General features: G+C 41.9%; 1 protein-coding gene across 1 annotated transcript; it reads left to right on the top strand.

Moving 5' to 3' along the window:
• Positions 1 to 5627: 5627 nt before the first annotated feature.
• LOC114351464 (cilia- and flagella-associated protein 61) lies at positions 5628 to 21673 on the top strand. The gene is made up of 26 exons (XM_028302703.1): positions 5628 to 5698; positions 6057 to 6268; positions 6558 to 6649; positions 6981 to 7089; positions 7221 to 7332; positions 7472 to 7548; positions 7887 to 8063; positions 8376 to 8454; positions 8527 to 8652; positions 8973 to 9085; positions 9471 to 9602; positions 9759 to 9953; positions 10792 to 10920; positions 11028 to 11188; positions 11501 to 11685; positions 12041 to 12236; positions 12603 to 12772; positions 13969 to 14075; positions 14578 to 14643; positions 14889 to 15021; positions 17489 to 17662; positions 19312 to 19425; positions 19696 to 19809; positions 20314 to 20385; positions 20487 to 20519; positions 21123 to 21673. The coding sequence occupies exons 1-26, from the start codon at positions 5636 to 5638 to the stop codon at positions 21276 to 21278; spliced, it is 3297 nt and encodes a 1098-aa protein (XP_028158504.1). The 5' UTR covers positions 5628 to 5635; the 3' UTR covers positions 21279 to 21673.
• The last annotated feature ends 3706 nt before the right edge of the window (positions 21674 to 25379 follow it).

Genomic DNA, 25379 nt, shown 5'->3' with positions numbered 1-25379 from the left:
GATGCAGAACTTCTTAGTTGATTACGATTCCAGGTCGATAGAGCTGAACGCTCGCAACACGCTGTTCATCCATCTGCTGTGCTGGAACCCGGCGTACGCGCGCGAACTAGTGGACAGCCTGCTCAAGTCCATGTTCATGCACGACCCCTACCTGCAGCACGTCGCCATGCTCAAGCCGCTGACGTCATACCCGCGTGCGTTATGTCACTTGTCCGCTAGCAACACGTCACATCCGCCTGCTGTGCTGGAACCCGGCGTACGCGCGCGAACTAGTGGACAGCCTGCTCAAGTCCATGTTCATGCACGACCCCTACCTGCAGCACGTCGCCATGCTCAAGCCGCTGACGTCATACCCGCGTGCGTTATGTCACTTGTTCGCTATAGCAACACGTCACATCCGCCTGCTGTGCTGGAACCCGGCGTACGCGCGCGAACTAGTGGACAGCCTGCTCAAGTCCATGTTCATGCACGACCCCTACCTGCAGCACGTCGCCATGCTCAAGCCGCTGACGTCATACCCGCGTGCGTTATGTCACTTGTTCGCTATAGCAACACGTCACATCCGCCTGCTGTGCTGGAACCCGGCGTACGCGCGCGAACTAGTGGACAGCCTGCTCAAGTCCATGTTCATGCACGACCCCTACCTGCAGCACGTCGCCATGCTCAAGCCGCTGACGTCATACCCGCGTGCGTTATGTCACTTGTTCGCTATAGCAACACGTCACATCCGCCTGCTGTGCTGGAACCCGGCGTACGCGCGCGAACTAGTGGACAGCCTGCTCAAGTCCATGTTCATGCACGACCCCTACCTGCAGCACGTCGCCATGCTCAAGCCGCTGACGTCATACCCGCGTGCGTTATGTCACTTGTTCGCTATAGCAACACGTCACATCCGCCTGCTGTGCTGGAACCCGGCGTACGCGCGCGAACTAGTGGACAGCCTGCTCAAGTCCATGTTCATGCACGACCCCTACCTGCAGCACGTCGCCATGCTCAAGCCGCTGACGTCATACCCGCGTGCGTTATGTCACTTGTTCGCTATAGCAACACGTCACATCCGCCTGCTGTGCTGGAACCCGGCGTACGCGCGCGAACTAGTGGACAGCCTGCTCAAGTCCATGTTCATGCACGACCCCTACCTGCAGCACGTCGCCATGCTCAAGCTGCTGACGTCATACCCACGTGCGTTACATTGGCTCGGTCTTAGTTCGTGCTCTTATGAGGTTTCTGAGTAGACAGACACTTCAGCAATGAAAAGATTTTGACCAATATTTGGCAGATAGGTATACGTCAAAAGAGTCTTTGTTTATACATTGTCTCCTTGTACGCTCGCTCGAAATTAGCTTCGAGACATACCTACCTACATGGTAAGTGCAGAAAATGCACCGTAACCAGTAACTAGTGATGTCAAATCCAAAATTTAGCTAGCTCAGAGGAAATCAAGATAGAAAATCTTATGTGCTGGAGAAACCCTCGTGGTCGAAATTAAAATGACCTGCCTCTTAATAAGACTTATACTGGCACTACCCTTTAATAAAGGGCTTCATCTTACGCTACGATGAGGTTAATCTCCACATTGCAGTGCTAGTTCCCGGGCAGTCCCGCTCCGAGGCTTCGTTCCGGCGGGTGCAGGCGATGGAGCGCGGCGTGCCCGGCGAGTTGCTGCCGGCGCTGTGCATCGCCGACCGGGCCGAGGTCAGCCCGCGTCTGCGCATACGGAGGGCTGTGTTAGTCCACACTATTGATGACGCATAGTTCCCGGTCAGTCCCGCTCCGGGCCCGTTCCGGCGGGTGCAGGCGATGGAGCGCGGCGTGCCCGGCGAGATGCTGCCGGCGCTGTGCATCGCCGACCGGGCCGAGGTCAGCCCGCGTCTGCGCATACGGAGGGCTGTGTTAGTCCACACTATTGATGACGCATAGTTCCCGGTCAGTCCCGCTCCGGGCCCGTTCCGGCGGGTGCAGGCGATGGAGCGCGGCGTGCCCGGCGAGATGCTGCCGGCGCTGTGCATCGCCGACCGGGCCGAGGTCAGCCCGCGCCTGCGCATACGGAGGGCTGTGTTAGTGGACACTACTGATGACGTATAGTTCCCGGTCAGTCCTGCTCCGGGCCCGTTCCGGCGCACAGTGTTGCCGGTTCATAGTAGGTAACGGACAAAATTATTTTCGATCTGAACTTACTACCTTTTGTCAGATTTGTATAGAATATAACTATATCTAATAGAAAAATACATTTTTTAGTTTTGAAATTGGTACATATTTTAGTACAAACTTGGAACAAAAATTAATGCAAAATATCATCTAACTTCAGCTTAATGATTAGGGTTTGTGGCTTTCCACAGCTCGATAGGCTTATATCATCCAAATGTATTTCTTGGTGAACCTTTGTAATGACGTTAAGTATGTTACCATGTGTAATTGACCGCTTGTTTACAGGAACTTGATCCAATTCTCAAACAGCGCCTCGGAAAAATTCTTAGTTTCGAAAATCGCTAAAAACAGCGCGGGTAGTATGTCGTAGCAAAATTTGTTTTTACAACATGAAAATATAATATCTGAGGATAATTTCTATCAATATTTCGTTACGGAAAGTAATGGAAAGTATGTACTTTCAGCCTTGTGAGTATAATTTTTAAGGTCGTTTTCAATCACTGATTTTGTTAATTTTTATTAAATAAATAGGCTGAAGTTCTATAAACACAAATACATTTTCTAAAAGACAGTACCTTGAACTCTAGAACCCATATTTTTAATCGTGTAAATATTGTCAATTGACAAAACAGTGCCTAAATGAATAAAGCAATATTTTTGTTCCAAGGAAACCTTGTTATCGGACGCCCTACTTTGACCAGTCATATTTTCATTTCTGTTAGCAATCTATCCTCAATATTTTGCATTTTCACGACACACATATTCAGTTTGAATAATAGTTAATCAATTTTCGTTTACGGTCAGTTTCCAAAATTTGGTTTTTGTCCGGCCGTGGCAACACTGTGCGGCGTGCCCGGCCAGAATGCCAGATGCTGCCGGCGCTGTGCATCGCCGACCGGGCCGAGGTCAGCCCGCGCCTGCGCATACGGAGGGCTGTGTTAGTCCACACTATTGATGACGTATAGTTCCCGGTCAGTCCCGCTCCGGGCCCGTTCCGGCGTGCCCGGCCAGAATGCCAGATGCTGCCGGCGCTGTGCATCGCCGACCGGGCCGAGGTCAGTCCGCGCCTGCGCATACGGAGGGCTGTGTTAGTGGACACTATTGATGACGTAGACGTAGGATGCGAGCAGCGCAGGACCGTTTGTTTATTAGCGATCTTTTTGTGACAGTCGCTATCGCGCAGATCATTGCAGTCATTGGCGCTAAATGTAAGTACTTACTCGGTGACTCTAACCCTAACTTGGTCGCAGTCGCGTTGCTGCAACCGGCTGTTGAGATCGGTACAAAACATGCCGGTCGTTGTCGAAATCTAGGGTGTTTTTCATGTACATAGCACAGCACACGCACACCTTAGGTACTATAAGGCTCTAAGTTTGTTTAACTCTTCCAGTCCATAATTTATTTGTGTTATTTTCATTTGTTTACTAATAACTGGCTGCTTTTCAGTGAAGAAGATAACGACGACATAGTTCCCATAATAGAGCGGCACTCTCCACGCCTCCAGCAAATGTACGGGGAGTTCTACGTGAGCGAGCTCATCTCGCGCCACCCGGAGTCGGAACGAGTGCTGTTAGTGTGCGAGGTAGGACTAAAGACGTGTTCATATTATTTTGTCTCTCGTGTTGTGTCGTGACGCATAAGAACGGAATCGATTTCATACAAACATCAGAAGCCGTAACGACACGACACAAAACTCTCTAGTGTGACGTAACTTGACTTAAGGTCCTATGTCCCCTAGATGGGGCAGAGAGCGTCCACAACAGTCCTCCATCGCGTTCGGTCTTGAGCTTCGCGTTTGATCTCGCTCCAGGTCTTGCCGATTTTCTTTGCCTCGTTTGCTACAGTGCGCCGCCAAATATGCTTGGGGCGACCACGTTTACGTTTTCCTTGGGGATTCCAATACAGAGTCTGCTTGGGGATGATTCGTAAATATATCCGGCTTAAACTCTATAGCCTGACCAGGAACATAAAAACCCTGGCATAGAGGCGCGTCAATTGCATTTGATAGTGCAACACTGAGTACAGTCGTACCTGTCTTAAATTAATAGGCTAACTTTATGTATCAGGATTCTGGATTACGGGCTAATTTGATATTTTCATAAATTAACGAAAAAATATTATTATAGGTATCGAGTTAGTAGGATTTATTTTATTATTCGTCAATAATCAAATTCAGAACTTGAATATTCAACTGCAATGTGTGCTCATGAACGCTTCAAACTCGGTACTTTCCCAATTCCATAAAATTCAACACTTAGAAAGTGACAAAAAACTTTAAAATAGGTAGTTGAAACAAACCGCAGCTAATTTTCATAGTGGACTGTACTATACGATAAACATGTCAGTCAATTTGACAACTTTTGTCGGAAACATTATTCAATGAAAATATTGTCCGAACCCTTAGTATTTCTCTTCGAAAAATACTTTAACACATTGTGAACCACTTTTCTTTCACGACTATAAAAATATTTTAGCAATTTAATTCACAAAATCAATTGCGCACATTTAAAATAAAGTTTGTTTACACTTTGACAGCAATAGACTGACATGCAAGGTGACATGTCAATGAAGATTTCAGTTACTGTTGCCATTAAAAGAAATTAGTACCATTAGTTTTCCGCAACATGGCGAGGGTTTTTATGTTCCTGGTGAGGCTATAACTAAGTAATACTGAAGTTTAAAATTTTGGCTGATCTCTGCTCTCATTTATTACTTGAATACTTAGTGTTCACTTGATCAGTTGTCCAATTCCAGCACAAGGAACTAGCAGTAGGCGTGATGTGTCTCAATACGCAGATAAACCTCGAAGCGCTGGAGGAGTCTTTCGAGCTATCCTCTTTCGGCGGACTTCGACACCTGGAAGGTTATTACACCCATAAGTACAGCAGAGACCTGGAAGCCTCCGTTAGGTTGGTAGCCTATTGAACGGGATAGTAGACGCTAGTGAATTTGGTTATACAGGGTGGAATTTTGTAATGCCACCTGAAGGGAAAGTACTCTTAATATTGTAGATAGAAATTTTTTCTCAAAGAAAACATTCCTTTATTTTTGAAAAGAAATAGAACTGCATTTAAAGATTTCCAAAAATATGCTTGCCACACCCGGGAATCGAGCCAACTAAAATCTGTTAAAAATTACACCCTGTATTTTTATTACATCGATCGTTAGGGTTAAGTAAAAGGATGAAATCTCTCTAACAAACTTCATAAATAAAATGAAAGGAAAACCATGAAATCTTAAATTATTTTAATTATGTTACTTTACAGAAAATTGTATGGTATGGTAGTGAATGTTCGAAAAATTTTCAAAAATCTTTGAATGCACTTCTCTTTCTTTTCAAAAATAAAGGAATGTTTTCTTTCAGTAAAATTTTCTATTTACAGTATTAAGAGTACTTTCCCTCCAGGTGGCATTACAAAATTCCACCCTGTATAATTACCTATAGATTAGTCACACTTTCAGTTTATCTACTAGCGGCCTGAACCACATGGAGCAGCAACCTTCTTCTACACACCAAATGGATTTTTCGCGACCTAGCGCCAAGTCCAGGGTATGTTATAATTTTTATTATTATTTTATTACAAGTGTAGTTTTTGTAAGGTATTCTTATCTACAATGTAATCTTGTAATCCCTTAAGCTTGCGTAGCTCTATTCTGGGCATTCTGGCTTTAAACAATTCTTTATAATAGCTTGTGTGCTTTGTTCTAGCCTTAAAAAAGTCTTACATTTATTATGGCACAAGTACACTATGCGGAATATTGGGCGAGAGGTAATAGTGTGAACACCATCTCGGTTACTTTCTCCTATCCACAACCGTGCGTGCCCATACTTTGGTGCGCGATCTAGCGCTTCGTCTCGGTCAATTTGCCGCATAGTGTACTTGCGCCATTGTTTATTATAATGTTAGGTAACCTGGCTGTTCAACGACGACGAATTCAACGAGTTTCGCTCAGAGGCCTTCCCTGTGGCATCCCGCGCGCCCACCCCTCCCCTCACTCAGCTGGACATCCTCAATCTTCTGGAAGACGAGGAGGAGGAACTGGAGTTCGACATCGTCAACATTGACACTGATCTGCTAAGGGTGCCGAAGATGCTGTCTTATGATACTATGGAAAGAGGGTACTACATTGTTTTTTTTTATTCTTTTTTACCATGGTGATTATTGGTGATATCGATAGTCCCTTATATTATTGAACGTGTAGTATAGGTATTCAATGGATACAATTTATAATATTGTATCATCCATCTTTTATACATCAGACTATAACATTTTGGCGTAGTAGTTTAGTTACTTCTAAAGAAGTGTTGGAGATCATGAGTGTTCAGAATCAACAGATAAAGTGGACTCTCTTAAAATTATCTTATGATTGACTTAAGTTGATCGTCAATAGCCTCAATTGTTTCGCAGATTAGCTGAGAGCATCATGAAAGTGTTGGACGACAAGTCCAAAAAAGAAATGTCCGTCGACGAAAAAATTGCAAAAAAAGATAAACTCAAAAGTAAGTATTAGGGCTATATTTCACCGGGACACCATGGCGGCGCAACCAGTCGACGCTACCAACAAAATGTATGCAGCTTTGCGCAACCAAACGGACACCAGGTGAGTAACTCTCTATAGAGCTGTATACATTTTGTTGGTAGCCGGCGACTGGTTGCGCCGCCATGGTGTCCCAGTGAAATATAGCCCTTAATCCGAGTTCAGCAGAAGAACAAGCACTTCGTGTAAGTTGGTTATAAAGTCTCTCTTTATATTTATTGGTATCTGTGAGGTATTATAAAAGTTATAATTAATATGAACTAGATATTTCGAATAAAAATATTGCATGGCAGTCTCAACAACGGCGGTGGCAGACAGACAGCCAGAACCTATCCGTTACTCGGGACCACCAAATGCTTTTCTTCTGGAACTTTTTGCGATGCACCCGGATTATGATGAAAGGTACTTAAACTTTTCTAAAGCTTTTGTAAGGACTTTGCCCTAAAATTTTCTTCAACTCTCACCTATTTCTATTGCTTGTCAGCTTGCTTGTTAACATTCCAGGCTTTTATTTTGCTGCTTTACTTTTTTAGATATGGATTCGACATGCTGGAAGCAGCTTATGAGCTGTTCCCTGACAGGGATTACTGTGTCATGTGCCTCCCATCTAACCACCCTTCATTTCCACTTTTAGAACACTTCACGGTACGTTCTAGAAATTTATGTGAATGTGGTGACAATGCACAATGGTTTGAATGGAATTTTCTTTTGGATTTGAAATTTTTGATGCTAGATTTGATCTTTTGGAAACTATGTTTTTTATGGTTGTAAAATACGCTTCCAGCTGGTGACCCCTTATGGAACTCGGATGCGGTTTATAAATGAGACGCTTTACGTTGCTCACGTTAATTCTGTAAGAGGGTAAGAATTTTTATATTTCTGTCTTATCGCTTACATTACTATCGGACTTCTATTTAGGTAGGTACTTGTTCGTCATTTATTTATTGACCCTCAAACTGTAGATCCTTGCTACGTAATGTTTACTGTAACAATATAAACTATTTTTAGATTGGACGATTTAATATGATTTTCAAACTTGAAAGCGTGCTGTAAATGTTCGTTCAAACATGCATGCTATGTCCCAACTTAGCTTAAACCATTCTGGGAGTGGGTAGTCAATGCGAAAAAACGCTGAACGGTTGGAATGTACAGGGCATTGACTATCCACTCCCAGAATGGCTTAAAAAATCTGCTTCCAGAGACGTCCAGGTGCGTCCGGGAGAAGCCAGCGACGTGGTCTACCTGAATGACATCTTGGAGCACACTCCTCGTGGACAGTCTCTGATGGAGCTCTTCGACTCGACTCTGTATTCCCGCACTTTGTACTCCTTCATCCTTTTGAGCCAGAAGCAGCCGATCGGCATGGTTATACTTGGGTAAGTGACCCTCATTATCATAATCAGCGAGTGGTAATTTTATGATTGCTTTTATACCTACTTTGAGATAAGACCGATACGACCTGCAAGCTTTCAAGAAGAGAGCGTATCTTCACCTTAAAGGCCGGCAACGACCTGTAACGACCCTGGGACTGCGGGTGCCTATGGGCGACGGTAATCACTTACCATCAGGTGATCCGTCTGCTAGTTTGCCTCCTGTCACATAAAAAAGAAAGATTTAAGGTTTAAAATAAGTTGGCTTCTCAACAGCAAATAAGCATACAAATAGCTTACATATTTTTGTGTTTGTAGACCTCTAGAGGACGGCACCGCAATACGAACGCAGTATGATTTGGACCCAGAACCTCGACGACCTTGCACGGACGGCACAGTAAGCAATTTGGTACTGATTGCAATAATTTAATACAGTATCGCCTCTATGTTACTAAGCTATTTGGACCAGGTGTTGGCAGGCGTCATGTCGCCGGCGTTGGAACCGCACGGGCGCTGGTACATGCGGGACATTCTTCGACAGTCGCACTACACGACTCTCCTTTGGATCTGCAGGCTGTTCGCTAAAGGAGATGTGGTACGTTACCTGTTTCATTCTCCTTAACTGTTCTGTATTTCATTATCGAAGTGGCTGACCTGCCAATACATGTCAGTGGATCTTTAGATCATACTTGGTAAAATATTTATAACCCGTTACCTAGTAACCATGTAAATAAATAATATATCCGCTTTTCAGATCGCTTCGCTTTTTATTTACATTTTTATTATTTTCACAGCAATTGACGTTATCACACATTTACAGCAATGCTAGTCAAATTGCCGATAAATTTTTAAACCATTACTCAGTGAAAATCTTGACTGGGTCATGAAGATGTTCACCGTTTAGTTTTGTATCAGAGCGCGAGCCGCAACCTGATGTCGCTGGCGGGGCACATGACACCGGTGCGCCCGCGGCGAGCCGTGCCCAACATCAGCGGGAATAAGGAGCTGGACAAGATATTCCAGGATATGTGAGTAAATGTGGTATACTTTGGGCTGATGATTGACGATTTCAAAGGGCAAAAAACTTCTGATGAAGAGATGAACTTGATGTTACATGTCAAAAACCTTTTTAAATGTGAATATAGACCACTTTTGTTTTTCAATGTTCTAGCCTCGGTGGACCGATGAACTAAGAAGATCGCGGGACTCAATTGATTTCGGGCAGTGCTGGACCGGTTTTTGTGGAAAAGGCTTTCCACAAAAACCGGTCCAGCACTGCCCGACTTGCCTAGCAGCGGAAGGCCATTGGCTGAAACGTAGAGTAGTGAAACTGCTTCCTAACTTTCGGAAGCTTATTGCTAGGAGTAATTTATGATTTAAAATATTCTATCTACTCCAATATCTTTTATTCAGGGCAATGCCTTTCGCTCTATGGGTGCTAGAGCGGCCGCTGTCCTGCCTTCCCAAGGTGTTCGTCAACAACAGTATCGTGGTCGTTGGAGCCAGTCGGACTGGACTGGCTTTTCTGGAGTCTTTGATAATGGGGTACGACTATGTATTTTAGTTACATCTAATCTGCTTTGCTGAAACTTATATTGTAAGGTAGGACTTTTGTGTATCAACTAATATTTATTTCTATGTCTATGAGAGTGCCTACGTACTGCTTTGGCTTTTGTTTAGTTCAATTTTTTTTTATCACAGCCCCGCGTCACAGTACCTAACGTTCAGCAACGTGACCCTGGTGTCTGAGCACGGCCTCCCGACGGTGGTGGAGTGCCTCAAGGCGGCTGACACGTGCATCTCTCATGAGGGACGGTATTCGGACCGGTATCTCAAGAGCGTGCCGTTCTACTACTATGTGGATGTCATGTCTGCTGTCATGGTTAATATTGACAGGTGAATAGTTAACTTAATGATTCAACCACACCAACGCGTGCAGATAGCCATCACCGACGCGATCATGGCGCGATCATAGGGAAATGACAGGTCGCGTGAACTGTCATCGGGTTGCGCGACCTCTCATTGGCCTTTGATCGCGCCGGCGATAGTGATCTGCACACGGTGTGGTTGAAGCTTTAACGTTCTCTTATTAGACATGTGACTCTCCTCCCGGGCTCTCCAAATTTTTACCTACAGGTCATCCTCCTCTTGCATCGAAGTATTGTAGGTACTTGGTGCTCTAAACGTCCTTAGAATGAATCATCCTTTGTACAGTCGCGGAATGAAAAGGTTCGTCACCTTAGTGTCGGTTTTCGCTTGCACTGTAAGAGTCAAACCTGCCAACATTATAGTGCAAGACACAGTGCTGCTAACATTTAAATAAATATGACGTTTGCTAACGAATAAGGTTTTGCTTGTTTATTTTTCTATCCCATCAGTGCAATGTTACAAAATGTAGTTTTTTTTTTATATAGAAATGATAATGGCAGGTTGAACCAACAAGAAGGTTTTAGTTTATCAATAATCTTCTTGAAAAGATAAATCGTCAAACAACTTCGATCTGACTAATTTTGAACTTTACCAAGCAACAGTTAAAGATTATTTTCTATAACTCGAGATTATTCTGTAACATAGTTTCAAAAGGTAATATGTGCTCGCGATTCGTTGAAGGAATCAATTTGAAAACTGACGAACCTTTTCATTCCGTGACTGTACATAATGTATTATTTATCGACAAGTAAATGTTCTTTGTGGCAAGTAAAGTCCACCATTTCAGGTTATTTAATTCTTTCAGGAAAATGAAATGTATCCAACTGAAAAGCGGTGGTGTGAAGTTTTATGATGAGCTGGTCCTTACTTGTGGCAAACAATTTCAGCATCCAGATTACTTACACCAATCGCTTGAATTGGTGAAAGAGGTCGAGTTAGTACACGAAACGTTTTCTTAATACATATAAAAAATTAGATTTTTTTTGTAATGTTTGTACCTGGGGAGACAAATGACTCACTTGACTTACCTACAAATATTAGGAAAGGAAAGCCATGTGACAGGATCCTGATGGATAACCCGGAATACCAGCCGGACCGGGTCCCTGCGCCTCCAGAAATGCCAGATAATCTGATGTTGATCAACTCTCTCTTCGAAGCGAACTCCTGCATGAGGAAACTCATGCGCATGATCAGTGATGCAAGTAAGACGGATTAGATATACCTAGTTTAAGTATGCTAAATGGCTTTTAGTACGACTATGAGGTGAATAAGGGGCATTTGGGGGGTCAATCAATCACATTATTCGTTGTAACGATAAAACTTGTCAATACCTTTAGTTTTTTTTTTTTTTTTATGCATAACAAGGCAGGTATTTGACCACAATCGCACCTGGTGTTAAGTGGGATGCGGTCTAGGATGGTACATATCTGCCCTGTAAGTGCCTATTCACTCTCGCCTTGAAAACCGTTGTTGACGTTGTTGTGCTGTAAGTAGCTAGCTTGGCATTATTACAGAGGACACAAAGAACTGCCTCAGCGAAGAGAACCAAGTAGTGGTGTACGGGGAGTGCGTGGAGGCTTACAACTGCCTATCCGCTCTTCTGGAGCTGGGATTGGTGCCAAAAATGGTGGCTTTTGTGGAGCCCTTCCCGCCCGAGGACTCGTCTGCCTTGAGGGTTAACTGCTTCAATAATGAGACGGTAATTCTTAATTCTTGTTTCAAAATCCCGCCTACAAAAACTAGCCTACTTAAGATCCAGAGTGTTTAGGTTAGAGCCCTTCTATGATCTGAGGGTTAGGCTAAGAACTCACGGCGCGATTTTCACCCGCGCCCGCGGCGGTTGTGGAATTGCGGTTTTATTTCAAAACTCACGGGAGCGGTTATTTGCGCGGTTATTATAAGATTTACGGGCCCGCAACCGCGGCGGGTGCGGGTTAAAATCGCACTATGAGTTCTTAGCCTTAGAGTCATTGCATAGAGCAAACGGTCAACTCAAAGATTTATATATGACTTGATTTTATTTTTGAACTACAACCAGGTTATCTAATTGACAGGTGGACGGAAGAATTCAAGGGAACCTGGAGAGACTTGGGTTCCGAATTCTGAGGCAGTGCTGCTTGGCCGGTTGGAGGCAGGTTGATGCAAGGATCGAGGAGATCCATCTCATGGCGCCACTCCATGCCATCAGGCTGCCATGTTTTGCCTTCTTTTACTACGGCCTGAAAGCTATTGACATCAATGCTTTTAAAGGTGAGCTTTACATTTGGGAAAGTATTTTATGTAGTATCATGGGTGGATGTTGTTGTAGCTGTTATAGAGTCCAAGAATGGAGGGTTCAAAATGTACCAAATAAGTACACTTATAAATATTCTGCATTTTTTCGGTTCAGTTCAGAGCTGCAATGCTATAGGTAACATAACTGTGTTCTATCTGGGTTTCAGAATTTCAGATACAATGTAGGTTTATGCATCTCTCTTTCTCTCTCATAACATCTCTTCTCACCATTAGAGGATAGAAGTTAGAAGCGTTCATTAATAAAGACATCCTAACTTTCAGCGATAAATGAACACTAATAGAGGATAGAAATGTCTTAAATAAACAGATTAAAATTTTTAGCCATAAACGAAAGCGGTCTAGTGTACGACGGAGGCCTGATAGTAGGCCCGTCGTTCGAGACCAACGATCCGCACATCTATGGCGCCGGGCCCTGCACCAGATACTCTCGGAGGCTATATGCAGCGAGGGTCCCGCACCACTACTACTGTTCCGAAGACGTGGGCGAAGCGGTTAGTCATTTTCGACAGAGAAAATCTGTCATGGGATTAAAGGAGTTTAAATGTTTATCATATGTTAGTTACGTGTGGACTCGAAAACTTTTGACAGGACAAAACCAAAATACGATAATATGGAATTTTATAATTCAGAATTACAGATGAGCTTGATAACTACTGAATTCAGAACGATGCGTAAGAGGGATATGGAGCCAAATAACGTTCATGCTGGACAAAGGTCTCCCCAAGGATTTCCATAACGACCGGTCCTGTGATGCTCACATCCAGGTACCTTCCGTGACCTTCACTAGATCGTTGGTCCACCTAGTGGAAGGCCTGCCCACACTAGGTTTTCCGGCCCGTGGTCGTCACTCGAGAACTTTTCTGCCCCAGCTCGTAGAGCTCATCTTGGTTAAATTTTAATTTTTCTTTGTTTGAAAAAAAAAAAATGCTACTGCGATTACTTACTCTATCAAATGTGTCTATGCATGTGAAGTCTTAGGCACTTGTGATCTTTGGCTAGTTGTGAATATTTTTGTAGCATAGAACCTCTCTAGGTGACAGTATTATTAGACGATCTCCGTGCAAGGCTAAACTCAATTACCTATGCGCGATGGCGTGTATCATACAATTTATTTTCTTGTGGACAAATAATAGATGATGTTATCTAATTTTAACAAATTAATTCAATCAGGATCTAAGTCTTACAGTTCACGCACTAGACTTTAGCAATCTTGCATATAAAAAGTCCAACTGACATTGACACTGAGCTTGTTAAGAATATTGAAATCATTTGAGCCTGCAATGGTCTCTGTTCCAGTTTATTTTTGCTATAGGTACAAAATTGTCAGTCTGACCAAATCATGCGCCGACCAAAGATCTTTTTTTATGCATAAAAAGGCTGGTATTTGACCACAATCGCACCTGGTGTTAAGTGGGATGCAGTCTAGTATGGTACATATCTGCCCTGTAAGTGCTTATTCACTCTCGTCTTGAAAAGGCCCGGATTATAGTCTTCGGGAAAGACAGCAGCAGTCTACTCTGCGGGGAGTCTTACACATGAAAAGAAAATGTCTGAGTCAATCATTTAGTCTATGTTGAGGAGGAGTCTGGCTCTCCTTACACAGGTTAAAATCATTTAGGAGAGCGGTACATATTTTGTAATTTAATAACAATATTTTAATTTTCATAAGTTGTTTGATAAATTGTAGTTGGCGCGGATATTCCTTCACAAGCTCGATCCGTTCGTGATGGGTGACCCCGGCGTTGATCAACCGATGACTGATCTCTTACCAAGATACAGCTCCAGCTTGCTGGCGTAAGTATGTGATTATCATCATCATCATCATTTCAGCCAATGGCAGCGTCTATTGCTGGATGCAAGTCTTATTACCCTGACCATCTTGTAATTTGCGGGGATCGGGGATATAATTCATGATCTCTAGCATAGTATTGTAATGATGTTACATACAAATGGCATTTCAAACTTCGTAATATTTGGAGGCATTGCAACAGAAATGGGGTATATTTTATCGACAAGATAGTTATTAATTCATCTAGATTCCTCAAGAGACAAAGATACTTCATCGTTGTTGTGACCTTAAATTGACTAACGCCACACAACACGAAGGTCAAACAACCTTTTCTCATGGGAAATCGGCTGGGTCATACTTGTTCATTATTAATCAGTTTGATTAATCTTTACCCACTCTGTGAGCAAAAGCCTTTGGTTTTGTAAATTGATTAGCTTTTGATTTGTAGTGCTGAGCTTAAAAATCTAGAGTAGATATTTGATATAATATGTTTGTTTCTATTTACAGTTTCAGAGGCTCTCATGCAAGTATGAGCAGTGCTACAAAAATCAATCTGGGGGTAACATCAAGAAGGTTATAAATCTTTTTTATGTAACTGCACAATTGTTAAAACACTCCATCTCCATAATGTAGTAATTGATACAATATTTATATTAGCTTTTTTCGTAAAGGATTTGATTTGTCAAATCGTTTGTGTTTTAATCGTGACTCTAAAACTCATTCATTTTATTCGTGAGGCATAGGTATACTTTTTAAACTTGGCATGGTTTTTCGTTAAAATTACACGTTTGGTATATTGAAATCAAAATAACTTTTAGATGGCAACCGGTGATGAAGTTTGAGTCGCCAATCGTGCAGTTCTCGACTTTACCGGGGCCGGTGTACTACCTGACTGTTAGGAAGCCGGGGCCTGTGATACCAATGGAGGTGCAGCTCTCGTTGCCACATCAGGTAAAACTATAGTGGTTGAACTACGTGTTTTTAATGGTTTTCTTTATTTCCTTCATACCATTATGTTGCATTTTTTACTATAAAATTATCACTTCACGGGATTTATTTATTTATTTCATGACCCGAAAATCCTCTCAACTGATAGGCATTACCATGTTAGGTTGATACGTGAAGCCATTGAAATTAAAAAGCATAAGAATTTCAATCGAGAAGATGGATTTAACCTATCATCAGCGTGGAATCCGGTGATAACGAAGTACAAATCGCGTTCTAGGCCGTCTCAGAGAAACCCGGACACTGTTAGTGTAGTTTGTCGGACTGACTGTACCACTGACGAAAATATTGTGCAAATGCGGGTGGGTGAAGAAAACTCATCGCGCCGGAGCAGACGACGCCGCATCTCTTCAGTCTGCCCGCGACCATGACTCGTGCAACCTCAGATCATAGAAGGGAATAGATGTGAAACGGGGGCGTGGCGCGTGTCTCCGCGATATGCCCAGAAACGAACATCGGCCGCGTAGCTAGGTTAGTCGCGATTCAGTCGTACTAAGGAAATGTTCTCCGATATTTTGGATAATGCGTCGTTACGTGCAATAAAACAAGTGAAACGAACGAACTACAGGAACAATGGAGTCATTTACTACATGTAAGTATTGCAAATCCATTGGTATTTTGCTTAATAAAAAAAACTAAACATTTTTACGAACGAATTCAGTGCCGTAACAGTTACTGCGATATCGAAATCAGTGGTGATAAAAATTCTAACACACTTGTACATTGACGATTTAGTTAGCAACCACTTTATGTCGTGCTCAACTACTGCGCAATGTATTTAATTTCTTCCGATATCCACTGTCGTGTGAAAATACACAGTACGGCCGCATGTGCCGGTCGTAACATAGTGCCGTGCTCGTGTTCTAATGCGGTTTCCTATTATCGATAAATAGAAGTAAATTATAATTTTCCATTTTGTAATTTTAACCTTTAACCGACGACGTGATTTTTTTGTCACGCCGTCTGCGACGTGCGGTCTGTGGGACCGCTATACTGTTTACTCAAAAAGTAATATTTTTTTTGTATAAAAGTATATTGGTTTTATATTTTTTGAGAACATTATAGTATTACAAATAAACATACGTATAATTTGCGAGGAATCAATGTATATTTTTTATTTAAATATGGCTAAAACTTTTTTGACCCTTAATTTCATTGAAATTACACTAGAGCTCAATAATACCTATATAACTTGTAAATTTTAATCAAAGCAAGAAAAACTATACTCCTTCCTAAATATAGTGAACATAATGAATAAAATAAAAATAAATGACACGTAAATTACATGCACAAAAAAAATTGATGTAGGGTAAACATCAGGCAAAATCAGGACATTTTTTTACCGCATGCCAAGCATTTTCGGAATGCATAGGTAACACCTGTAAGATTATTTCGTTTTCAATTTAGGTGGACTAAAATGTACGTCTTTTTTGCAGCTGGTGCAATGACATCAGGCTGATTTGGCATGTCAGAGCCTAGAATACATGTCACTGTTTGCTTTACCACCCAAAAAAATGATGTGTTACTTGCGATTATAAGATTTTACAAAAAAAAAATAACAGTAGAAGTAATTAGTAACTGTCAACTATGTAATTACTATAAGAGCTAGTTGAAAGCCTAATATAGGCATTATTTTGGTAAACATATGCGGTACGCAGATCGCCATAATTAAAAAGTAAATGCGTGATAGTAGCTATTATTAACGTATAATAATAAAAAGGTTTTCAGACATAAGTATTTTGTGAAACCAGTTTCGAGCCTTGCCCCTAGCGATTTAAAGTATCGATATCTTGTCGACTCCATTTTATCTTTGTTCTCTCACTAGCGTTTTCTATGTGTGCGTCACGTCACGCGGCCATTGATTGGCCATAATTCACGCCTTCTGGCCAATCACAGCACTTTTAAGACGGTTGCACATGTTGTCGTAGACTCTCAGTCGCTTTGTTTTTACACAGTTGAATGTGTGTGTGGGAGCTGTGGTGGGGGAAATGTGGGGACACTGGTTCTCGTTGTAGTTTAGCGCGACTTCATATCTATTCTCTTTCTATGATCTGAGCGTGCAACCGAGCCGAAACGTCGGGAGGGTAAATATAATTTACCGTTAAAATAGATATTGTTGCAATAAATCCCGTGAAGTGATAATTTCCTTCATACCGTCGGCAAACAAATAAATAATGGAAAAATAGTAAGTTATGAGAAATTAGTAGGACCACAAGCATACATCCCAACTTGCGTAGTAGATCCAAGTTGTAGAACAGATCTCCTTGGTATTTAGAAGTCTGAGTAGGAAAAGATTCGAAATCACAAAGACGCGCAACAAATAGAAAATAACACTTAATTTTTTTCCGCCGCTTAGCGTAACAGTGACAACACAATCTATTAACTTTTGAATTCTCAATCCATCTCTTATCAGGGCCACACGCTAGTAACGGACAAGCGCGGCAACTACTTCCGCTTACAACTGAACGCGCTGCACTGCGTGGCGAGCGTCACGTGCCTCTCCAAGAGGCACTTCTCGCCGGAACTGCTGAGCCAGCTGTATGGCAAGCACGAAGCGTTCTTCAACAAGCTGCTAGCTAGATACAAGGTATTAGTTCATCGAGGCATAGGATAGTAACGCTTGCAACTGAACGCGCTGCACTGCGTGGCGATTGTCACGTGCCTCTCCAAGAGGCACTTCTCGCCGGAGCTGCTGAGCCAGCTGTATGGCAAGCATGAAGCGTTCTTCAACAAGCTGCTGGCAAGATATAAGGTATTCGTTCATCGAGGCATAGGATAGTAACGGACAAGCGCGCAAACTAAGTACGCTTGCAACTGAACGCGCTGCACTGCGTGGCGAGCGTCACGTGCCTCTCCAAGAGGCACTTCTCGCCGGAGCTGCTGAGCCAGCTGTATGGCAAGCACGAAGCGTTCTTCAACAAGCTGCTGGCTAGATACAAGGTATTAGTCATCAGGGCACAGGATAGTTAGGGACAAGCGCGGCAACTACTTCCGCTTGCAACTGAACGCGCTGCACTGCGTGGCGAGCTTCACGTGCCTCTCGAAGAGGCACTTCTCGTCGGAGCTGTTGAGCCAGCTGTATGGCAAGCATGAAGCCTTCTTCAACAAGCTGCTGGCTAGATACAAGGTATTAGTTCATCGAGGCATAGGATAGTAACGGACAAGCGCGGAAACTAAGTACGCTTGCAACTGAACGCGCTGCACTGCGTGGCGAGAGTCACGTGCCTCTCCAAGAGGCACTTCTCGCCGGAGCTGCTGAGCCAGCTGTATGGCAAGCACGAGGCCTTCTTCAACAAGCTGCTGGCTAGATACAAGGTATTAGTTCATCGAGGCATAGGATAGTAACGGACAAGCGCGGAAATTAAGTACGCTTGCAACTGAACGCGCTGCACTGCGTGGCAAGCGTCACGTGCCTCTCCAAGAGGCACTTCTCGCCGGAGCTGCTGAGCCAGCTGTATGGCAAGCATGAGGCCTTCTTCAACAAGCTGCTGGCAAGATACAAGGTAATGGTTAATGAAAGCCACACGCTAGTAACGGACAAGCGCGCAAACTAAGTACGCTTGCAACTGAACGCGCTGCACTGCGTGGCGAGCGTCACGTGCCTCTCCAAGAAGCATTTCTCGCCGGAGCTGCTGAGCCAGCTGTATGGCAAGCATGAAGCGTTGTTCAACAAGCTGTTGGCGAGATACAAGGTATTAGTTCATCGAGGCATATGATAGTAACGGACAAGCGCGCAAACTAAGTCCGCTTGCAACTGAACGCGCTGCACTGCGTGGTGAGCGTCACGTGCCTTTCCAAGAGCCACTTCTCGCCGGAGCTGCTGCGCCAGCTATATGGCAAGCATGAAGCGTTCTTCAACAAGCTGCTGGCAAGATACAAGGTATGGGTTCATCAGGACCACTCGCTTACAACGAATAAGCGCGGCACCTACTTGCTACTGAACACACTGCACTGCATGGCGAGCATTCTTTTCAAAATGACAGGTTTAGATTTAACGAAGCTTCTCCTTGAAAACGCATTTTAACAAAAAAAGCTTGCAGTAGAGTTAGTTGTCTAGTTCGTGTCTTGGCTTTTTTGCATTCCGCAGTCTAAAACTACTTATGTATATTTGCAGCATATGCAGCAGAGCTTTTAAACGTCTACGAAAGAACTACGAGCGCTATGTTTGTGCAATAAGCTTTCAATTGCTAAGTTTTAATTGCATTTCACCTTATATTTAAATCAAAATGAATGCAGATGGGTGAGATCGACGACCTGTATGAGTTCTTCACGCAGCCGTGGATGGCGGCGCTCTACCAGGAGACCTTCAGCGACCTGCTCAGGGATATCAACGAGCAGGACGTGGGAACTGTTAGTGTTTTTCATTCATTTATTTTACTATTAAATCTTTATAATGTTAGACAATATCAATCAGTTCTTTTCACTTTGTCTCTTTCTAATGCTGTCTGCATCAAATAGCAATTACCTGTAATCGTAAATAGAAGTGAAAATAAATATTCCATTGAGTCAGGAATTGTGACAATGTCGTTTCGTAATTTTGCGCTTCTATGTCGACGATCGGTGATCCGATAAGTATCCAGTATGGTCCTAAATTCAGCATGGATCTTTTGTGCCTTATAGGTGTACGATCTCGTGAAGTCCCGGTACTCTATGGCGGAAAGCAAGGCGAGGTCTGTGGTCGTCACGCCGCAGAGCACCTGTGCTACTGAGTCAGCCTGCGACATGGGGTATAAGGTAGGTACAATATAACCATTTTTTCTTGAATATAGCAATAGGGTGACTTCTATTACCTTCGGTAATGGTAGTTGTTAACCGCAACTGATACCTTTAGTAATCGCTCATGTAATTACATACTTGACTGCGGCTATATCGTGAACTCAGATTGACGGAAATTACACGTTTGCCACAGTGGTCGTGAAACAAATACCGATCCAAGATTGGAGCGGTAAAGCTAGATGTACCTACTCCTACTATGTTGGATTTCAAAAGCGGTCCTTCGAGCCGGATCTCTAACATTTCTTAAAAAATAGTAATAACCCCGTCAGGAGTCGGAATTTCTACAAAAGATATGGATTCGTTGCGTCCTCTATCGGAATTTGACTGATTTGCGTATAATTCCTCTAGACTGCTGTTATTTATTTCTCACTGATGTATACTAGATGGCGCTGTCGTATTTGTCGAATAGACACTCAACACACCATTTTCACATAAAATAATTTGCTTTTTATAATTCATCAGGACGCAAAAAATCTCGGAACATTCAGATCTGTCATTGACAAATTCGTCGCAAGAACTAGCAGTGCTCAAATCGTAAGTGTATCCAATAATTTATTATGGTCGAGCGTGATAGTTATTTGAATAAGAAATAACAAGAAAATGATAGTAAATCTATAAAATTAAATCTGTTTCAGGTCCATATCCAGAACACGACGGATATACCGTCGGTGAGTATTGGCCGTGTAGTTTCCAGACCGATATTCGAGGCTATCCGTCGGCCGTCATTGAATTAGCCCGGGCATGATCACTTAGGCTCTAGTCTGCGTTGTTTGACCTGATATCTGCGAAAGTTCTTTGCCATTTTCAGAAAACAATTCGTTTATTACTTACATTACTTAGTGCCAAACTTGTGATAGCAATGATAGTGCTTCACTGAAAAAGATTATACTAAAAGTTACCTTCAGAAGATAAAAAATAACTATCCAACCGTTACTCTTATTTATCTATTAGCGCTAAAGATTCATATCATAAATAAACAACTCACATCACATGTATAAGTATGTGGTTGTGCAGACAATGAAGTACATACATTAAGGTTAGAAAATCGATTGTAATCCCGAAGACATTACTTACATTTGCTTGTATCTCAGCATCGTCATTTCTGCCAATCCGCCAGTTTTTTCATCCTATAACTATTATCTTCTTGAGGTCATCAGTTCATCTAAGGAACATGCGGGCTCCCAAGAGCCTTTGTGTCTCTACATTCGGGAACTATTAACAATTAAATGGGTTCTGCCTGAAAGAATTTGAATAAAGTGTTACCTTCGCAGGAATGCGGTCAGAGTGAGTTCGTCCGTTCGGAAGCTGCGTCGTTCTGGAAGACGGTGGGCGGAGAGAGCATCGTGATTGCCCACATCGCGCGCTACCTCAACCGGAATAGTGTGACCAACCCGCACTACGCCAGGCCGCAGCATGAATATCACTGAGGTGATGTGAAAGATGATATTCTAATGAGAGTAGTGTTGGGGTAATACCAAAAGATCCGATACCGATAGATCTCAGGGCTTAAAACCAGTCAATCTTACAATAGAGATGGTAAAGACCTATAGGTCTTTTTAGATTTTAGTTTTTTTAATAGAGTCATTCACTACTTCACCTTGATACCAAGTGTGCACTTGTAATTGCATAAAGAGTAGTAAATAAAGTCATAATCGAAACGAGATCTGATTAGGGGTGAATAAAATAGACCAATTGAAGGTAGATTTGTCTGCAGTATTTGGTCAAAAGAGTAAATATTCTTAACTGTATTAACGTACAAACATTTTATAACTTTATTTTGTTTATTTAGATGTAATGAATTATTTTGAAGTTAGTAAAATAAACACCGATATACATTTTAGACAATTTATTTCATTTTACACATGTTCATTATTTAGACAAGTTCCTTACATTATATTTACACGGAATGCACAATGCGGCCATTGACAAAATGGATTTACCAAAACAGTCTTAATCCGTACGCTATCACGATTCCTTACTCGAGGGGAGGTGGGGCCGAGGAAAAAATATCGTTTAAATATTGCGTACATGTAAAATTTCCCCGACTCTACCCCAAATCTCTGAGAAAACGTTATAACATACGGGAGTTAGATAATAAATACGGTTTTATTTTACAAATACCGAAACAATTTGGTTATAAATATGTAACTACTATGAATTTAACTGCATAAATGTATGAGATTAGAATGACTAGCGTCTTTGGCTTAGGTATCTGTTAAAATGTTTAAAAACGGCCTCTTATGTTAAATTTGACTATTCGATAGAATTAACTTTACGATATCGTTGAGCTGTTAACACCTTAAAAATATGTTATCATGCAAAACGTTTTATATTTACATTAGTCAGTTTTGCGAAGAATTATATGGGCTCAAAAGAGAATTTCGCAAAGTTCAAATTGAAAAAATACAACTAGGTTCATTGTTTTCTTTAGTTGGAACTTATTTTAAATATTTACATAAAAATTGCATCACCCAAAAGTGTTTATTCAAAACTAGTATAGAATAAAAGAAATAGGTATAGTCCAAAATTATTGCTATTCAATTTTTGAGCCCACTTACATTAATTTCAATCAATACAACAATCAAGAAAATACATTACTTATCGAGTTTACTTAATAAATTTTAAAGTGGCTGTACAATATGACTAGCATACACAATTTACGTATATCGAAACAAATGTTTCTTGAACAAATGAAAATTCGCTGAAACGCTTTACATAATAAGAGATCCAAGTCATTTCTGATTTTATAATTAAGTATGTAGAGTCAATTTTGGCATATAACCTTTTCACATCTGAACAAATGAAGGTAAAAATCATGACCCACATGCGGTCAAATGCGTATTGGAATGTAGTCCTGACTCTTCATATTTAATTAATGTAAATCACACCAATCTTCACAACACTTAAGAAAAGTTTACGTACAAAATTGAATTTATGATGTAGGTAGATAACTAAGGTAATGTACTGGAATGTAATAATATTATTATTTAGTTTGTCGTTTCATTTATATTACAAATTGCTCCATTTTGCTGAAATATTTAACGGGTACGGTAGTTTTTTTTAAATGGTATAAAAGTTTTGCAATACACGATGTTTGGATCTTGAAATTCAGGGTTAAAGAAGTTATAATATCTATGTCTCTTCAATTTCTCTAAATGACAGTAAACACTGTATATTAGACAAGTATTAGATTCTCTGCATAGAAGAAAATATTATAATTTGCTCATTGAAGCTGTAAAGCATTGATGTAAATTAATTTTATTATCTGAATCATCGAAACTATCGAAAATTTCATAAACAGTCACGCTGTATTTGGATTGGAAATATAGTTATTATAAGTGATGAGTAGGCTGCCCAAAGGACAATGACCAAAAATGTATGGAGTGTGGTCCAAATGTCCACCACTAACGAGACCTATGTAATAAAATAGTCTACTAAATACTGATTCATTATAACCAAACCGCAATCAAAAATATGCTGTCAGTAAAAAGTTATGACTGAATGAAAAGTCATGTTTTTCACCTTTTCATCCGAAAAATGTTTTTCATATCATTCTATCTATCGCACATTTTGGATTAATCTATGCATGTTATGTCATGTCGCTTAGTGTGCCGTGTTAGATTCTCGCTAAAGGAAAAAAATAAGCTCAGAAGAAAGACAACAATATTGGAATTATGGTCGGGTGGTCGCTGCTCCGCCTCTGTTGGTTGTAGGGTGATGTTATATAACTTAAAACCATCCTTGATAAATGGGCTATTCATAAGAAACATAATTTTTCAAATCAGAGCAGTAGTTCCTGAGATTAGCGTGTAAACTACTACAATTTTTCATACGGTCATAACTTTTTACTGACAGCTTATTTTTTTTTCGTCCCATACTGAAATTTAATCTCTATTTAATGGACTATAAGCCAATATAGGTCTCATTAGTGGTGGACATTTGGACCACTTTTGGTCATTGTCCTTTATATCCGGACTATTGATAGAGTGATATTGTCGGTGTTGACGGTAGTCAGCAAAAATGTTCACCGTTTGTTTTTTTGTTTCTGTATTAGTTAAGGTATACAAGTGTAAATGTTAATGTATGTTTTAAATTCAATAAATTATTTGTATTTGTATTTGATAAAAAATTCACTATAGTAACACACACTGACTAGTCTGTAGGATTCGTGCTGCGTCCCAAAATAGATTCGCAAGAGACTAACATGACGTGTAGTTGTCTGCAGATCAATAGGGCAAAGTCTAGTCGGCTTATGATCACTAGGGCGGTACGTAGTCGTCTGTAGACCACTAGGGCGGCGCATAGTCGTAAACTGAATACTAGGGCAAAATCGTGTGCCAATCTTATGCGATTTGTTGTCCGTGAAGGTTATGTATTCTTTGTTGAATAGACATAAAAGTAAAATGTTGTCATAAGTTGTCTGTTCATTATTGAGATATACAAACTGACTTTTATGACTGTATGTATACTTCGATATGTGTATCATGTTAGAAAATATCAAACGTGCAATGTTCTAGAGCGCGTTCAGCAACGGATGACTGAATTTACTAATTTAATCCCGATGTGATTTACATTTAACGATCGATAGTTGGGATGAGTCATCTTCAAATGTGTAGGGCAGCGCAAATATTTTGCAGACGATGTAATTTTTTATGACGGCTAGAGTGCTGTAAAGTATTCTGCAAACAACTAGGGTGCCGTAAAGTGTCCCGCAGATGACTAGGGTACCATACATTGTTATGCAGACGACCAGGGCGCCGTAAAGTGTTCTGCAGACGACAAGGGCGCCATAAACTGTTCCGCAGATAACAAGGGCGCCATCCATTGTTCTGCATGTGACTAGGGCCACATAAAGTGTTCTGCAACCAGCTAGGGCGCCGTAAAGTGTTCCGCATACGACTAGCGCGCCATACATTGTTCTGCAACCAACTAGGGCGTCATACATTGTTCCGCAAACGACTAGGGCGCCATACATTGTTCTGCAACCAACTAGGGCGCCATACATTGTTCTGCAACCAACTAGGGCGCCATACATTGTTCCGCAGATGACTTGGGCGCCATATATTGTTCTGCAACCAACTAAGGCGCCTTAAAGTATTCCGCAGACGACTAGGGCGCCATACATTGTTCTGCAACCAACTAGGGCGCCATAATTTGTTCCGCAAACGACTAGGGCGCCATACATTGTTCTGCAACCAACTAGGGCGCCGTAAAGTGTTCCGCAGACGACTAGGGCGTCATACATTGTTCCGCAAACGACTAGGGTGCCATACATTGTTCTGCATCCAACTAGGGCGCCGTAAAGTGTTCCGCAGACGACTAGGGCGCCATACATAGTTCTGCAACCAACTAGGGCGCCGTAAAGTGTTCCGCAACCAACTAGGGCGCCGTAAAATGTTCCGCAACCAACTAAGGCGCCGTAAAGTGTTCCGCAACCAACTAGGGCGCCGTAAAGTGTTCCGCAACCAACTAGGGCGCCGTAAAGTGTTCCGCAACCAACTAGGGCGCCATACATTGTTCCGCAGACG

This window comes from Ostrinia furnacalis, unplaced genomic scaffold, assembly GCF_004193835.3.
Source record: "Ostrinia furnacalis isolate ACB-3 unplaced genomic scaffold, ASM419383v2 OfSCF1145, whole genome shotgun sequence".
Lineage (NCBI taxonomy): Eukaryota > Metazoa > Arthropoda > Insecta > Lepidoptera > Crambidae > Ostrinia > Ostrinia furnacalis.
This window is presented reverse-complemented; position numbering and strand designations above follow the sequence as displayed.

Coding starts and splice junctions, on each gene's coding strand:
- LOC114351464 (XM_028302703.1), top strand. CDS start 5,636: ATGGAGCAGCAACCTTCTTCTACACACCAAATGGATTTTTCGCGACCT. Junction 6,650..6,980: donor AAAAAAAGATAAACTCAAAA/GTAAGTATTAGG, acceptor ATTGCATGGCAG/TCTCAACAACGGCGGTGGCA. Junction 11,686..12,040: donor ACTGCTTCAATAATGAGACG/GTAATTCTTAAT, acceptor TCTAATTGACAG/GTGGACGGAAGAATTCAAGG.